General features: G+C 45.5%; 2 protein-coding genes across 2 annotated transcripts in view; one reads left to right on the top strand and one right to left on the bottom strand.

Moving 5' to 3' along the window:
- Nucleotides 1-2,706: 2,706 nt before the first annotated feature.
- On the bottom strand, nt 2,707-5,966 carry ADM (adrenomedullin). Its single transcript, XM_083600314.1, has 4 exons — nt 5,797-5,966; nt 5,051-5,149; nt 4,621-4,782; nt 2,707-4,099 (listed from the first exon to the last, which is right to left on the bottom strand). Exons 2-4 carry the CDS (start codon nt 5,146-5,148, stop codon nt 3,793-3,795), a joined length of 567 nt encoding a protein of 188 aa, XP_083456440.1. The 5' UTR covers nt 5,149; nt 5,797-5,966; the 3' UTR covers nt 2,707-3,792.
- Nucleotides 4,091-17,904, top strand: part of SBF2 (SET binding factor 2) — a 233,040-nt gene continuing 219,226 nt past the window's right edge. The window contains exons 1-2 of the mRNA XM_083595457.1: nt 4,091-4,146; nt 7,741-7,792. The gene's annotated coding sequence lies outside the window, so the exon portion shown is untranslated. The remainder of the gene's footprint in view (nt 4,147-7,740; nt 7,793-17,904) is intronic.

Here is a 17,904-nt window from a genome sequence, read left to right as displayed (position 1 = left end):
GGGATGTTTTGATGCATACTCAAACACATAACCAAAGTGATGCATCTCATATTCTCAACCGTTACTTTAACACAGCTACTATTACAGAGTAGCAATAATAAAATCATCATATCCTTTTGTAATAGCATTAGAGATAGTAGTAACCATGTCTGTTTTTACAGTCTAGAGCATGGGTAGGCAAACTAAGGCCTGGGGGCCAGATCCGGCCCAATCGCCTTCTAAATCCCGCCTGCATCTCTGGGTTATTTGTGGGGCCTGCCTGGTGTTTTTACATGAGTAGAATGTGTGCTTTTATTTAAAATGCATCTCAGGATTCTTTGTGGGGCATAGGAATTCGTTCATCCCCCCCCAATATAGTCCGCCCCCCACAAGGTCTGAGGGACAGTGAACCAGCCCCCTGCTGAAAAAGTTTGCTGACCCCTGGACTAGAACATGCTCAGATTCACTCTAAGGCATTAAGGAATAAAAATACCCCCAGAAAGTTATGGAAAGTTGGAAAACAATAAAAATGGCAAGTAACTACTTTGATGAAGTGTGTGTGTGAGGGGGGTGGGGGAGAGAGAGAACAGAAGCAGGTTGTTATGGAAGTTTTAGCAGCAGTAATAGCAAACATAATTACAATAGGAAATAGGAATGGAGAGAAATGACCATTCTTTACCATCCTCCATACATGGACATATATAACTGAAGGCTGCATATGTAGCTGACAGTTAAACTCAGAGCATAAGAAGTAGCCATATGAATATAATGTTTACTTTATTTTTTGAATCCCAGTAAACTACATATTGTGTGCATGTAAATGAACACATGGTGGTACATTTCCTCTGAAGCTTTATGCATATCTACTTGGGTGGTTGAAGTAATTCAAAGTTTGCCTAAGGCATATTGGTATCTAGGAGGAATATCACGCTTGATAGGTGTTTTTATTTATAGTTTGTACACTATTTGAAGAACATCAAGTGCTTCTCTAATCTCTGCCTTTCTTGTACAGTGGTACCTCGGGTTAAGTACTTAATTCGTTCCGGAGGTCTGTTCTTAACCTGAAACTGTTCTTAACCTGAAGCACCACTTTAGCTAATGGGGCCTCCTGCTGCCGCCACGCCACTGGAGCCCGATTTCTGTTCTTATCCTGAAGCAAAGTTCTTAACCTGAAGCACTATTTCTGGGTTAACGGAGTCTGTAACCTGAAGCGTATGTAACCCAAGGTACCACTGTACATGAGAATTGTGTTGCAGTACATGATTGGTGTGAACTATTCGGTTCATCTTGGAAATAATGCTCAAGTGAGAGTAGCATGACCAAGAGCTAGAAAGACCATAAATAAAGAAGGTATCTGGCTTCTTAAACGAGCATTTAGCTGCAGCTTCAAAAGTGTGGCACTGAAGAAAGCCAGAAACAAAGGAAAACATTCTGCATTTCTTAGATCTCTTGCCATAAGGATGTTTGTTACCGTAATTACATAAAAATCAATAAGCTTTAGTAAGATACCTTGTGGGAGTGGCAAAGTACTAGCTTGCAAGCAGAAGGTCCCAGGTTCAATCCTTGGCAACACTTGTTTTATTTAAGGATCAGCTACTTTGTAGAAGGTGATGTGAAAGGCCTGTACCTGAAACCAGCTATTGCCAGTGAGCAGCAGCAGCAGTAGCACTGGACTAGATGAATAAATTGCTATGGTACATGGAAAGTGGGTTAGTGGCAAAACTCATAAATAGCAGTGGCAACTAAATTATTTCATGACTATTGCTAGTCCAATTTTAATGCTATTCTGCTAATGATAGAATTACTTCTGTTTGTATTTTGTTGAAGCATTTACAACTCCCAGCCTTAATCAGCATTGTGGCCGATGCTAATGTTATCAACCAGGATTTAAGATACTGCTGTCCAACATATCTTTTCACATTACTCAAGGGTGCCTTTCCAGTCTCAAATTTACCCATTCCTGAAAGGTTTAATATCATGGTTATTTACTTAGTTCCAAAGAGGTTTACTATCACTACATAACAACCGAGCATAAATACAATCTGCTACAGATGATTTACAGCACTAACAGGCTTGGGAAACTGAACTGTAATAGTAATGGTTAAGTACTGCCAGAAGATGGTGCTGTGGTTACATAAATCTCTTTTAGCGAGACACTAGGGTTGGAATGCATCATGTTGTTTTTTGGTCTGTGGCTTTAGGAATGTGAGTTCTGCCCACGATAATCCTCTGGGTTCAACCTGAACTGTGGCCCAGGAAATCCTTCAGAAATAACCTTGGAAGCTACCCTGACCATTTTCTTTTGGAACATGTTCCTTCTCTCTATAAATCTGTTTGTTGTGCAATGTGAAAGCAGTGCAGTTGTTTCCTCTAATTAATTGCAGCAGAAAAGAAAAAAAACCAACCCAAAAAACCCTTGATGATCAATCCAAGCTCTGACATGTTTCAGCTTCACTTGAAACATGTATAAGGACTGGAGACCTTGGAGTTGCCTCAACAGCCCTGAGTCTTCACTTGAAAGCATTTATTATGACTTTATGATGTTTATTAGGTTGGACATATTTGGGGCAATTTTGGCTCAGAGTCCTGGCTTGGTGGAGAATGACAAATTACCTGCTGTTTAGCAGTTTTAAATCCATCTGATTCTAAAGATGGAAACTGAGTAAATAACAAGGCTCCCCCCTGTGCCAAGTTCACTGGTTTTATCTGAAAACACCAATCAGGAACTTTTTGTGTGATAATGTTTACTTTATTTTCACATGCTGCCCCTGGAGAGAACAGTGATACATTTTTTTACCAGTCCGGAATGTGATAAACCATGGCAAACAAGGAAAGAATATGACAATCAGACAAACCAAGACAAAATGAAAACTGTAGGTGGCACAAGAAGGGGGCAAGCCCCCAACCCCAAGTAGTTTGCACCCCAATGCTGTACTATGTGGTTGCACAAAGGCACTTTTCACATACCAGTTCTAACCGAAACTGGAGATTTACAATAAGGCTGCAGTCCTAAGCGTGCTTAGTAGTTAACCCCAATGAAACCAAGAGGACTGACTTCACAGAAAATTTGTTTAGAATAGGAGCGTTAACATGAAATATACCATCATTCATAAATAGATTGTGTACGACAAATCTTGCTACCTCCACAACCCTCCCGCGGAAATGCATTGTGCCTCGCCAAAAAGAAAAATGGTTATGGTGCCACCAGGATGAAGACGAAGGTTGACATTCTCAATGTTAAAAAAAATAACGGAGTAAAAAAAAATGCCCATACACAATATATATATTGTTATATATATAACACATATAAAAATAACTCTGTAGTTAAAAAGAATACAAGGACAGGAGACAATTCTTTAAATACGGCGCATTCCTTTCATGCAAACATCCACCCAGCCACTCATTCCTGCTCAGCCGCTCGCGCCCACCGAGTCCATTGCACTTCGCCTGGCCAGGCCGTTCAAGTATAAGACAGCAGCCCCTGCCCAGAGAGGGGCTTGCGGGTCGCCAATTCCCTGCCGTGTGAAGGGGGGAGAGGAGGAGAAGCGGGAGACAGTCTATGGGGAGCAGAAGGGAAGAGCCCGTCACCACCGAAAGCTCACCACCACACAAGGGAGGGGAAAGGTCCTTTTTTGCACAGTTTCATCATTCCACTTCCGTCCCTCCAGGCGCAGCACGGGCTCAGCCGCCGCCCGTCTTCCCTCCCGCGTTCCTGCCGGTAGCCTCCGGATCCCTGAAGGTGGGCGAGCCCCCTTTCCCCGCCTGCCGAGCGCCGAAGGCTCCCCTCGGGCAACAGGTCTCAGCCCTCGCTTGCTAGGGCTGCTGGGCCAGGGCCCCAGCCGAGCCGCCTTCCCGCAGCAAGGCCAGCAGGCGGGACGCTGTCCGTGTGCTTCTCCCGCTGGAGGAGGAGGAGGCGGCGGCGACGGTGTCCAGCAGCGAGCGCCTCCTGCGGCGGCCGTAGCCGTGCGGGCCGAATTTCTGGGGAGGGGCGGAGACGTCCTTGTCCTTGTCCATGTAGTGGTGCACGATGTGCAGGAGGTTGTGCACCGTGCACGTCCCGAACCCGCACATCTCCCTCCAGGCCTGGACGTTGGGCGCCTGGTTGCGCTTCGCGCGGAGGCTGTTGCGGAGGAAGCAAGAGGAGAGAAGGCGGCGGGAGTCAGCGAGGTCAGGCGGGAAACCGCAGCCGCCTGCCTGGACGGGACTACAGCTGAGCTCCCATCGTCCCTTACCCATTGGGGCTCATGGGAGCTGCAGCTCCACGGAAATAGTGGCAGGGGGAAGAGCCGCTTTGTCGCCTCAGAAGGGCAGCCGGGGTTATTTCACAAGGACCGAGGCATTTTCCTCTTCCTTTTTCCGCCCCCCACCACTACCACGTGGTTTATTTCCAGTCCTTAAACCGCCGAGCGCGGCAAACGTCTGATTAGCATCGCGCTGCTGTCAGTCGCTTTGGGCCCCTTCCGAAGGGACGTCCCCCAGCGGGAACTCTGTGCGCCCTCCCCGCAGCCCAGCCTGCGCTCTCCCGCCAAAAGCCCTCTGCGCGCAAAAGCGCAGCTCACTCTCCCCGCCCAACAAGCTGCTTCCAGCGATCGCCTCAGCAGTAATAGCCCCATGAGGGAAGAATAATAATAGTCAGATTACCTGTCCAGGCTGCGCGTGGGCCTCTTCACTCCGGCAGCCGCCAGGGCCGCGGTGAGCGCCGGCCTGTGCTCAGCTGCTGCTGCTGCTGCTGCCTGACTGTCTGCGGGGCGCTTGCCTTCTCCGAGGGCTGCCGCCTGCGCCGCGGTGAGCCAGCTGCTCCACCTGAGGAGAGGCAGGGGAGGCCGGTGAGAGAGGGAAGGAAGGAAGGGGGCGCTGAGGGGGAAGAAAGCCAGCCCGCCCGAGGGGACTCCTGCCTTCGGAGGGCAGGTTGCAGCGCAGGCGTCTCGGCGAGGGCACGGGGAGGAGGAGCACCGGGGGCGGAGCGCCTTGCGCCCTCCGCTCCAGCCGAAGCCTCCGCTCTGCGCTTCCCTCGGCGCCCTCGAAGATGTTGCCTCCCCCCGTGGGACAAGCTCCGACGACGGCTACTTACTTTCTCTTGAAGTCCGACGCGATGTCTAGCTTGGCAGCCTCCACCCCGAAGAAGGAGACGGAGCCCAGGTAGAGTAGGGCGAGGGAAACCACTTTCATCCTGGCCAGGGAGAGAAGAGGGGGTGTTAGCAGCCTTTTCCTCGTCCAAGGGCGGCGGGGGTGGTGGGGAGACGCGCAACGACACACGCACCGTCTTTCTCTCTCTCCCGCCTTGCTCGGGGGGCAACTAACTCGGGGTCCCCGGGAGGGGTTCTCCTTCCTTCTGCCCTCCCTCCGCCGCCCCGTCCCGGAGCACCGGGGACTCGTGACGCTCGCGTCCAATATTTGCTCAGCCATTCATCACGGCAGGATCGACCCAGGGGGCCTCGTCTCCCGCGTGCACATTTGTCAAGCTTTCGATTTGCTCAGAAAGGTGAAGGCTAAGCTCCCCGTTTCCCAGGCTCCAGCGCGTCACGAACAACACCTTGATTCTCATGCCCTTCGATGCAGGCAGCGCTCTCTCAAGCCGGCTGCGCGCTCTCCCCCTCTCCCACCCCACACCGCGCGGCGGGAAGATCAACTCAAGCGCTACCCCTTTCACTCCGCGCCAGTCCCTCCAGTTTCCAAACCGGGGTCGCTGACTTGTAACCCGAACTTCCCCTCCCCATGTGCTAAAGACGCAAAACTTTGCCAGCTCTGCTGTCGACCCCCTCCCCTCCTTGCGTGCTTCTTTCCCCATCCAGTTAACGAGCGAGGAAAAGCGCAGACCTGATAGCGAAGATAATCCACTGAAGTCCGGCTGTGCGCACACTGGATCCTTGCTTGACGGTAAATCCCCAAAATATAAAGGTATCCCAGTTCCTCCCAAGAGCTCCTCTGCTCCGAGCCCGTCCGGCGTGCCACTGAAGTTTCTACTGACTGCTCCGCGCTCAACTTTGCGCCCTTTTATAGAGCAGCGCTTGGGAGGTGGGGGGGCAGGGGGCGGGGCTAGGTATGACTTTCGGGTGCGGATTAGTCAGGCCGCGGGGGGCAGGCGACGCTTGGAAACGAGGCCACTTTGCACCGCTTCTCGGCGGAATCGCCTGGGGTCAGGCATGTCAACGGGCATACGCCGCCCCCGAGTGACACGAGTTGTGCCCCCGGCGAAATCTAGCGGAGCTGCCGCGCTGCCTTGGCGCGGGTGCTGGGCCTCCAGCTTAGTCAGCCCCGCTAAAGCGAACCAGCAAGGTCAAACTGGTCTCTCATTCTCTTTCCAGTAGGGGCTTCTGCAAAAAAAAAAAAAAAAAAAAAAGCGCCCCTATGCAGGGCATGAGTACGACGGACTTCTCCCGTTGTTTGCCCTCCAGCACCCAGAGGTAGAGTACCTCTGCACATGGAGGTTCATGTAGCAATCTTGGCAGACCTATTCCCTGTCGGTCCTCTATCCCTCCCGAACTATGTTTATACTGCAAGCTGCAGTTTACAGCCAAGATCCACCAAAATATTGGTGGAAGTGGTTATAGTTACACAATTGGCGGCGAAAAACGACCAAGCCAGTGGTGCCTTATCATCAAAGAAGCGCGATTAGTGAGCCAGCTAATCTTAACCCAGAACTTTGGGTTGTCCTTAGTAATCATATTCGGAGGAAAGACCAACGCGTCCAAACTGTAAAGGCTGGAAGAAACTCCTGGCCAAATATTTATCAGTTGTTTGTTTGCTTTCAACTGGGAGAAAGCAAAGTTTGCTTTTTAACTGGGAGATACCTGAAGAGTGGGAAGGATTATTATTGTGACTATTTTGCAATGGCTAGGGAGAAAGGGACGGACATGTAGCACTTTGTTTACGGGATATCAGCCGCGCCGATCTGATTCCTCCCTTACACAGGAGCTTTCTCTTCACCGCTGCTGCTCTCCTGCCCTGTGCGATCTTTCTCCAGCCGCAAAGCTTACGCTCCCTCGCACACGTAGCCTCCTGGCTTCTTGGAGCGGCTCGCCCAGACTGAACCAGTTGGATCTCTCTCCCGGGCGCCTGCAAATCAGCGCAAATCTCTGAGCAGGGTGGTTTTCTTTTCGTTTCAGTGGCGTAGCGTGGGTTGTCAGCACCCGGGGCAAGGCAAGTAATTTGCGCCCCCTAACCCGTGGATTTGCGTCCCCTAACCTGTGGATTTGCGCCCCCTAACCCTAACCCCCAGATGTTGCGCCCGGTGCGGCCGGCCCCCCCTGCACCCCCCACGCTACGCCACTGTTTCGTTTCCCCGCGCGGGAGTTTCTAAATATAAATAGATAGAAAATATAAATAGATTTTCTAAAAAATCCCGGGGCATTTTCTGTCCCCCCAGGCCATTTCTGCGAAGAAGTGAGCGGTTGGAGCCAGCAGGTGTACGCGCGCACGGACAGATGCGCCGCGTCGCCCTGCCCTGCCGTAGCAATCGTGGCATGCCATGGGTCTGGGAGAGGGGTGGGGATGGAGAGGATCGAGGCTTCCCTTCACTTGCTCGAATGGCTCAGTGGCAGAAAGGTGATTCCTCCCTTGCCAGCAGCGCTCAGGGAGTTCCTTTGCCTCTCCTGCCTTTGCTTGGAAAGTCTGCGGAGGCGAACAGATGCGGTGCTCCAGAGCACAGCTTGCACATCTCCATTAACGTCCAGCTACTTATCTTAGCATCTTGTGCATGTGTGACCTTTCTCTCTTGATAGCTTTGCTGTGCTGTGAGGTAACTGCAGCTTTTATTTCCAGGTAGCAGCAAGCCTGCCTCTTGAGCAGCGAGCGAAGGGACTCTTCAGGCAAGGTAAGACTTGCGGCAGAGGAGTGCGGCGTACCTTTAGCAAGAATTGGAAGCAACTTGGATAAAGTAAATGCCAGCCAACGTTAAGCACTTTACTCTTTTTAAAAAATGCATTTGCATTCTGATACTTCAATATATCTTGTACATATGAAGCTGCATAATACTGAGTCAGCCTGTGAAGGCTGTAATCCTGTACCAATTTTCCTGGGAGCAAGTTCCATTGAGCCCAGTGAGACTTAACTTCTGGCTAGACCTGCATAGTATCGGTGTGGGGTGTTGTTTCTTTCATGTAAGTATATGTACCGGTATGCTTTTGTGTTACAGTACAGTGGTACCTTGGGTTAAGTACTTAATTCGTTTCGGAGGTCCGTTCTCAACCTGAAACTGTTCTTAACCTGAAGCACCACTTTAGCTAGTGGGGCCTCCTGCTGCTGCTGTGCCACCGCTGCACGATTTCTGTTCTCATCCTGAAGCAAAGTTATTAACCTGAAGCATTATTTCTGGGTTAGCGGAGTGTGTAACATGAAGCGTATGTAACCTGAAGCGTATGTAACCCGAGGTACCACTGTACTCTTAGAAGTGAACTCTGTTTGGCTTCATGAAGATTGATTACCATATCTATTTTGTATCATTTATACTCTGGGGCCAATATAGTGCCAATAGTAGTTATGTATCTCTGATAACCACCACTTGACTAGACTTTGAGAAACACAAAATGAAGCTGAATAATGAAGCGACAACCAACAATATACAAAAGGGTGATTTCTAGTTGGGTAATTCCTTGATTTCTACAACAAAATTACAATGCTATCCTTTCTGTGTGACGATGCAAATGTTTAAGGAAATGGTTATTGCTTCTCTTAACTTCCAGTAAGCTGAAGCTCTGGGAATATCAGAGGCTGTAGCCAAGTGGGTGTGGACTTAACCCGCAATCTGGATGGGAGATCCATGTAAGAAGATCAGGATATGCATACAATAAATAAATATTGTTTGAAAAGAGCTTCCCTCTAAGACAACATGTTTCTCTAAATTTAGGAAAGTACCTATAAATTTCTGCATCAAAGGGAAATAGCAGCATCTGAGCTGTTCCAAGAAACAGTTCTGGAAGAGTTCTAGATGGACTGAAGATATGTGATAAATAATTCATTATTGATATTTTCAACACACCCAGCAATGCCAATTCATGAGTATGTGCAGATAACAGGCCACTTCTCAGCAGCATGAAATTTCGAAGTGTACTAACTTTATCAACACCTCTGCTCTCTTCCTACCCATATTTTCATTTTTCCGTTTAAAGAAGGTTTATCTATGATGCAGTAGATACAATTACTTCTCTACCCTCTGTTCTTTCTGCCTTACTTTGTTTCTGCTTTTTCTTTTGTATCATATTGCATTGCAACATTGGAAATTTCAATAAAAACTACAAAAAAAAAGTTTGTCCTTGATTATTAGGATAATCTGCTGTGTGTGAGTGGAGGACCCTCGTATAATGTTAATCCCCCAAAAGCTAACACACAACACTAATCCTTCAGGTACTTATTAGCTATGAGGCCATCTTCATCTGTTCAGCTTTGTGCAGGCTCTGGGTAGATGAAGGCAACTGCTAAGGTACTTGTGGTCCTAAAGCATTTTAAGTCACCATAGTTCACTTCAGTGCAAGCATTTTTAATTGTGCCCAGAAACAGACTAAGAGCCAGTTGAGCAATTTCAAAAGTGGCAGTCTAATAAGTCAGTAATTCCAAATCAACTGCATTTTGAACTAATGGCAACTTCCAAACAATCTTCAAAGGCAGCTGCAATAAGGCATTGCAATAATCCAAATGGCTTGCATCATAACTAAAAAAACTGCAAACATTACTGTGTTAGTATATTATAAGCAGCATCATAAGATCAACCACAGACAACAACAGTGGAAATGTTTTCGAAGGACAGGCTATATATACATGCTTAGGTACATGTCGAGAACAATATTGCCATGGTGAATATTATGAAGCTTGGAATTTTTAAGGCTGTGTGTCCTAGTGTCTTTCCTGTTTGTCCCTCAGTTTCCCATATCTAATGTAAGACATGTGCAGTGTTGCCAGTGCTATTAACTGTAATTAAAGTTCATATGGCATCTTTTAACTGAAAAGGTGCCATGCATCATTACTTTTTGCAAAGGGACAATGGTTCATATTACTTACTACACAACTGAGGAACCAAGTCACCTTTTCCAAATCTATGTTCTGCACCAAAAACCTGTGCAACTTTTTCAGTATGTATTCCGTCTCGTTTCTCAAATAATTTGTTTTGTAATGATGGCAGAGGGTGAAATCATGTGCTGTATCACAATATAATTCCCCCCACATCTCCTTCCTCAGCACACACCCCAAATCTGTTCTCAGTGGGTCTCCCCAATCCTCCAGAGCAGATGTGGGGGTTGGGCTGCAATGCACATGGGGGGAGAAGAGGAGGGGGAAGTTTTATTTCAAAAGCAGAAGTTCTTGTACAGATGGGGTGACTTTGTTGGACACAACCCCATGGATAGATAGGAAACAGGAGCAGGCCAAGGTAACCATGGTGGAAGGACAGCAATGTATGCAAGACATTGTATATTCATTCATTCAGCTTAAGTCCTATGGTTTCTGAAAATGCTCACATTTCACATTTTTATGTGTACAGAAACTTAACATGAGATGCCATTTTGTGAGGTAACAAAGGAATCATGGGTGGATCAACAGAACACAAGTCTGACACAGTGCAGATAGTTGGACTGCGCGCAATCAATGTGTATCCACATCAAAGTACCACATGTGGTATTTGTTATATGCAGCACACTTTTTACACACAGTATCTCCAGATTAAGCCCACAATTATCAGATAGTGACTATACTGAGATAAATCCTCAAAGAGGTAGGAGTGGTTTGAGGTTACCAGTCTTACCATCCAGCCTTGATTCTAACGAATTTATCTTGCTGATATAGTAACCAGTTCCAGGCCCTTGATCTCTGATGCATGCATGGAACAGCTTCCCTCTCCTCCAAGGAGGTCTCTGATCTCACACACTGATCTCTCTATTTGAGTGACAGTCTAAGGGCTAAACTACACATGATGCTGAGTTGTGTGTCAATGAGAGCTTCTTAACCCTTTCTCCTGTGGCAGTTTTTCCACTAAAACTTGCTTCTGAAACAGCTTTTCCTAGGTATACAGTGTGGAGATGTTTTGGTGCTCACTTGTGGTGGGGGCAAGGCAGTTCCCCTGCACTGGCAGTCTGCTGTGAATTGCAGCCCCCGGTGGCTGTATTTTCTTTTTTAAAAAAATACACAGGAGGAATGCATGACTGGGCATCACAACTGCTTTCCCCTTAAAACGTTTATGTACCTAGATGCCTGAGACACTGAAGCTTGTGGGGTTTGTTGTTGTTGTTGTTTAGCCGTTTAGCCGTGTCCGACACTTCGTGACCCCATGGACCAGAGCACGCCAGGCACTTCTGTCTTCCACTGCCTCCCGCAGTTTGGTCAAACTCATGCTGGTAGCTTCAAGAACACTATCCAACCATCTCATCCTCTGTTGTCCCCCTCTCTTTGTGACCTCCATCTTTCCCAACATCAGGGTCTTTTCCAGGGAGTCTTCTCTTTTCATGAGGTGGCCAAAGTACTGGAGCCTCAGCTTCACGATCTGTCCTTCCAGTGAGCACTCAGGGCTGATTTCCTTAAGAATGGATAGGTTTGTTTTTCTTGCAGTCCATGGGACTCTCAAGAGTCTCCTCCAGCACCATAATTCAAAAGCATCAATTCTTCGGCGATCATATGCAAGTCAAGAAAAGCATAACTTAGACACAGCCTTCTTCAAAACTGCTAAGGACCTGTTCAAGGGGAAAGCAATCCATGGCTCAGCCTCAAGGAGAAGACTTTGACTCAGCCTTCGAGGCCAGAGACATTTTGAATGAATAGCCCAAAGCCTCTTCTCCACCAGTGTGTTCCAATAAATTAGGAGACTGCCCACGACCTTGTTTCATTGTAAGCCTCTGAGTAAAAAGACAGAAGGCATATCGGGAAAGCAAGACTTTCCATTCTGCCCTTTAAGGGATTCTGCCAGCTCACAACTGCAAAATGGTGCTTGGGCAGTCAGCAGGTGCCTCCACTATTTAAAGCTAATTTTGGCTCTGGCCTTCATTAGAGTAATGCCTGTTGGCTCTGGGAGCTCTCCCAGGTCCTGCTGAACTTGACTCTGACTTGTCCCTGCTACCTGCTTATTGCTTTCTGTTACCTCTTGCTCTAAACTCTAGAGCTAATACGCTGCTTCTCTGCAAACCAGCAGAACACCCCTGTAATCCACATTTTAAATATTTCACTTATACTATAAGTCTGAAAATGCTTTGTTTACATATGTCATATGTCAGCTTATTAGAAGGTATGATTATTGTGCCATGCTTTCTGTTGTAAGGCATGCACTAAACTGTTAATCATTGACTGACCAATAGTAGGTTCATGCCTGCAATTATAATTGGAATTCCTAACCAATGTCATTTCCATCTTGCCTGGATTCAATTTCATCTACATTTGCAGGACACTGGCCAAAGAGCTACTTCTGGAGAGCAATCAGAAAAATAGTTTTGAAATTAACCCCTGCCCCAGACTGTGGGAAAGGAAGTACATACCCTCCACATTACCCTTGTCTATAGAAGTTAACGTAACAAATGTGATCCATGGAATTCTGCGGAAGAAGGAAAAAGATTTGCAATGCGAAAAATGCTATACAACACTCGCATCCTTCCACATACCCAAGAGAAGAGATGGTCTGCGGGGGTACTTCCCTGACAGAGTTTTCTGTAGAAAAATAGCCAGGAAGTGAATAAGATGTAAGAAATGCTTGCTCATTGCTTACATGCATTGTGTGCTTTTTGACCTTGCTAAATCTCCTCTCTCCCATTTCTCCCCATGAGATGGTCAGATGATAAATGTGATAAATATGCATCACCTTCTTAAATACCTCCTGTAGTTTCAGTGCTATAGTTATGGCCCTTTGTTGTACATGATTAAATGGTTGCGGTATTCCCCCTCAAAAATGTCTCTGGATTTCAGAAGAGAAAGAAATGTTCTTTGTTCCTTTCATTCTTCAGAGGAAGGCTGTATTGTATAATTCATAATTATTGTTGCTCAATCCTTTTCTATTTCAGTCAAGCAATGACAGTGTACGCTATAGTTTTGTAATTATAGAATTTACAACCCCTACATTTCCCACTAAAAGTTTCAGCCGTTAGGCCCTAAGTAAAAAATTTCACATGACCTGAAAAATATTACCCCATTAATTTACTGTCTGTGAAATACAAGCTATTGTAAATTTAGCCACATGTGCACACGCGCACACGCACACACACACACACACACACCAGCCACAGTTACCATTAGGAAAGTTTTGACTTTTTTAAAAACTAGCAATGTATTCCACACTGGTATGGGTAGATATTACTATGCAATAATAAAATACAAGGAAATCTTTTAAGAAGTCTATGTTGGAAGCAAGTCTTGTCCAGGACAACAATCTTTACAGGTTTATTTATCCTGATTAATAATTGTATTGATTAATTTTATTGGAATCTATATATTGTGCATTAGTAACTCTAAGTCTCAATTGGAGGAATATTTAGATTATAAGTTAGTATTTCAACAATTAAGTCCAAAATACTGGCATTGTGTGAAGGCATGAAACAAGAAATCTACAAAATATTTTCAGTAGTGCCTAAGACCAGCAGCAATATAGATGTGACAGATATATTTAATATAGAAAACACTGACTCTATAAATAACTGACGTTATGCTTTAATAATCCACAGTGGGTTAATGCATTCACTACAATTAATGGCATTATAAGCATGGTGAGAAAAATTGCTTTGAAACAACTTTGTTTATTTTTAGATTAGAATACTGTATGCTTTTGTTTAGAAAATAATTTTTCATAGTAACTTACCCTATTATTCAGTAGCAAATTTTGACAAACTATGCTCCTTTCCATTTGGATTCTATAATTCAGTGTGCTTAACCTAGAAGTACATTCCATTGAACATATATATGAATTACTATTTATGAATAACCATGCATAAGATTGCTCTGTAACTGTGCTACATTGACTTCCAAATAAAATAATGCCTTGAATTAAAAAAAAAAAACTTTATAACGTATGAACAAACATATGCCTTTGCTGAACATAAGTCCATTTTTTAAAAAAGCAACTGGAGGGGACTCCAATTTGTGGTAGTAGAGCAGCATGTGTTTTACCTTCCCCTCCAAGACATTTTTCCACTCTAAATCGCTTTCCTGAACCTATTGGTCCTGAGTTGCTTTTGGGGTGGGGGGGATATACGAATAATGCACATACCTGTATGTTTTCCCCAGTAAGAGCTAATAGCATTTAGTAAATCCTACTGAGTTGAATGGAATTTATTCTCAGGGTAAGTGTAAAGCAGGGATAGCCAAGGGATAGCTCTCCAGATGTTGTTGAACTCCAACTTCCATCATCTCGGGTCATTGATCATGCTGGTTGAAGCTGATGGGAATTAGAGTCCAACAATATATGGATCATGGAACCATATTAGCTAGCCCCATAGTAGCTGACAGGAACTCAGTTCCAGTACCTCTCCACTGGGTGCCATTGCCATTCTAAGAGAACAAGGGAGATGTTCATGGTGTGTTCCAGCACCTCTTTTTCTAGAAAAACAGCACTGGCCAACCCTAGTGTAAAGGATTTCAGTTTTAGGCTGGGAAATAGTACTGGGAACAAAGGATTAATGGGGAGCTCTAATCAGAATTGGAGCCCTCTGTAGCTGCTTTAAAGTAAATCCATCAATTGAACAAACAGGAGATTTGATCAAGGACTTCTGTACTTTGACAGTTGTTGTGGAAGTGAAATTTTGACAGGTGCACTTTGTCAAGCAAGACAGGGAAAGGTATCTTCATGGATTTCCTTCTCCTCAATTATTAAGGTTGCCAAGACCGAAAGAGGTTATTGGTTTACTACCCACAAAGTAGTATAATTTCAGAATAAGTTTCCGCATTAAAGCAGAATAAATATTCATTCGTGACTGGAAAACATGCAGATGAGCTGAAGTGCTGCTGATGTACTGGGTGATCATTAAAGTGATGATATCATTAAAAAAAACACCAGGCTGTTTCTTTAAAATTAAACCTTGGGGAAACAATAGAGGTTGCTTCTGAGACAACTGACCTTTTTGAAACTGGTCTGTTTCATCTTCTAGGATTCAGAACAGTTTTACTAAATTGTTTGGAATTGTTTACACAGAATAAAACATTTCCTCTGTATGTTTATACATAAAAGTGGCACCGAGACTTCCAAAGTATTTGATAGCATTTGCGGTATTAAAAAAATGGAAGCTTTCTGTCCTCAACCAGTTCAGAAAATTCGCAGTTAGAGTAATGAGAAAAGACTTCCCTTTCATTTTAATGTATTTTGTATCCTGTGAAACAGCCCTAAGATGTAAATGGCACCTTCCATGTGCATTGTTAGCATACACTCGAGTCATTCTGTCAAACAACATCCAAACACCAGCACTATGCTTGCAGTTTCTGACAAGCCAATTGCACTCTCATGGCTAAGACCAAAGAGGTTTCATTTCTGCCATCTATTAATAGCAATCTGAAATCATTGTCTTTAGTCCTTCTAGGCTCCAAGGCACTTTTAGCTATTGAAGAGTGGCACTTTTCCCAGAGTGTTACCCAAATGCTTAAGCAGAAGGTCACAGAGAATTAAGCAGAAGAGATAGTGAAGACAAGATCTGCCATCATCCCCCAGCAGGATTTAAAGTGACAACTGCCTATGAGACTTCCCACCTGTTCTGTGCCACTATCATATTTGGAATTCAGGATTTCCAGGTGTCAGATTAGCACTTTCTGTTACTCTTCTGCACCTGAAAAGATAGATACAAGAAGGCTTTGAAGAAGAAAAAACATACACTTAAAAAACAGCTGTCCTGTGGCACCATAATGATATCAAGTTATAATGTCACAATCTGTGTAGATTTAACCAAATGCAACTAAGGTCCAGTGACAACGGTGATAGGTCCAGTCAGATTTGAGGTGACCTACTCCCCAATAGGTAATTGCAGATGACTGACGGGTGGGTAGTGACCTAGGTTGGCTTGCGCGGGTGAGGAGTGATAAAGATCTGGTCCATGGAGTGAAAGAAGTTCCCTACCTTTGTTTTACATCATGCACATATGTGTCATAGGTAGCCAGTGGTGTGGTGTAGTAGGAACATGGGCGGTGGGGGTGGGCAGGGAGCATAGTTCCAGTACTTTGTTCACAAAAGGAATAAGCATGTCATCAGATGCAGCAGTATTTGCCCATGGTGTATGCTCAGGGGGTTGGAGGATAGATCAGGTCTAGCACATGATTCCTTTATTAACTAGGTCAGTTAATTCAGAAAATAGTGTTCTCGAAGCTACCAGCATGAGTTTGACCAAGCTGCGGGAGACAGTAGAAGACAGGAGGGCCTGGCGTGCTCTGGTCCAGGGGGTCACAAAGAGTCAGACACGACTAAACAACTAAACAATAACAACTGGCCCAAGGTCACCCAGTGAGCTTCATGGTGGATCAATAATGTGAGCCCAGCTCTTACTACTCTAGCTGCTGCACCATATTTTGCCTATCCACTTGAAGCTACGACTCCCCTTCAGGGTTGGGTCTATGGGGGCTCCAACTGCACTTCAAAATTTACCCCAATACCACTGTAGACAGCAGGCATCATCTCCTACTTCCTCCTAAGTGAGGAAAAAGTGGGGCATGCCTTCTTTTTAAGATGCTGCTTTCTTTCTGCAGATTTTATTTCTTTTAAAAAAGAGTTCTAGAGCACTGTTGTAAGCCTGCAGTACTGTTCCTATATATTTAAAAGGTGCAAAGTTGATTGAGCAAATTATTGCCCAGTTAGCTTGCGATGTGTAATGAGCAAACTTTATGCAAATCACCTGCATAATAAACTAACCAACTGGCTATACAGTGGTACCTCGGGTTACAGACACTTCAGGTTACAGATGCTTCAGGTTACAGACTCTGCTAACCCAGAAATAGTACCTCAGATTAAGAACTTTGCTTCAGGATGAGAACAGAAATCGCGCAGTGGTGGCGTGGCGGCAGTGGGAGGCCCCATTAGCTAAAGTGGTGCTTCAGGTTAATAACAGTTTCAGGTTAAGAATGGACCTCCAGAACGAATTAAGTTCTTAACCTGAGGTACCACTGTAAGAGGAAACAATTTTGCCAGCAAGGCTTAGGTAGAGTAGAACTACTATAGATTTGATTGACAAATATGAAAAAGGAGGCGAACCAACCCAAAGGTGCTTTGTATGCAGCTTTTCTTTATCTTTGGGGGAAATTGGCTTCGTGAGCTTATACACAAAAGACCTCTTTTTCATTAAACATCTGTATAATAATACATGCCTGAAAGTACATTGCACTATGGATGAATATTTTACAGATCCTGTGTCATTTACTAAAGGGGTCAAGCAGGGCTGCATCTTTGCTCCTGTCTGTTCAATCTCTATATAAACAACACTGTTAAGTTTCTATTGTCACCAACTTATTGTGTCCCCAAGATGGCCACCAAAAAGATTTCTGTTTAATTGTATGTAATTCTATCCCAGACAAAAGTGAGTCTGATGAGATGTTGGACACATTTTCTGGATATTGTCGAAAAGAATATTTTATGGGAAATTAAACCAAATCAAGGTAAAGGTATTGTCAGGGAATCAGGAGCAGGAGCACTGGGGAGAGAGGATTGGGAGAGCGAAGGGGAAGAATCCGAGGGCAGCGTAGGGGAGTATGACAGTGGCCCGAGAGATTCCATGAGCTTCTCCAGCGAATCAGAAGATTCCCAGAAGGGGGCGCCGATGGTCAGGGCAAGGGGGGTCCCAGGGGGGACGCACCAGAAACAAGGAGCCAGAGGGGAACCCCAAAGCAGCAGTGGAGGATCAGGACCAGTTTCCCCACCAGAGCGTAGTGGGGGGGAGGAGTCACATGTGTCAGGAGCAGTGTCTCCTCCAGAGAGGGAGTCAGGGCTGACCACGCCTCCAACGGAGGGGAGGTCAGTTGCAGCTAGCCCCCCCGATGGGGGAAGCAGTGACAGCA

Source organism: Podarcis filfolensis (assembly GCF_964270895.1).
Source record: "Podarcis filfolensis genome assembly, chromosome: 1".
Taxonomy (NCBI): Eukaryota; Metazoa; Chordata; class Lepidosauria; order Squamata; family Lacertidae; genus Podarcis; species Podarcis filfolensis.
Note: the sequence above shows the minus strand (reverse complement) of the source record. Positions and strands in the feature narration are given on the sequence as shown.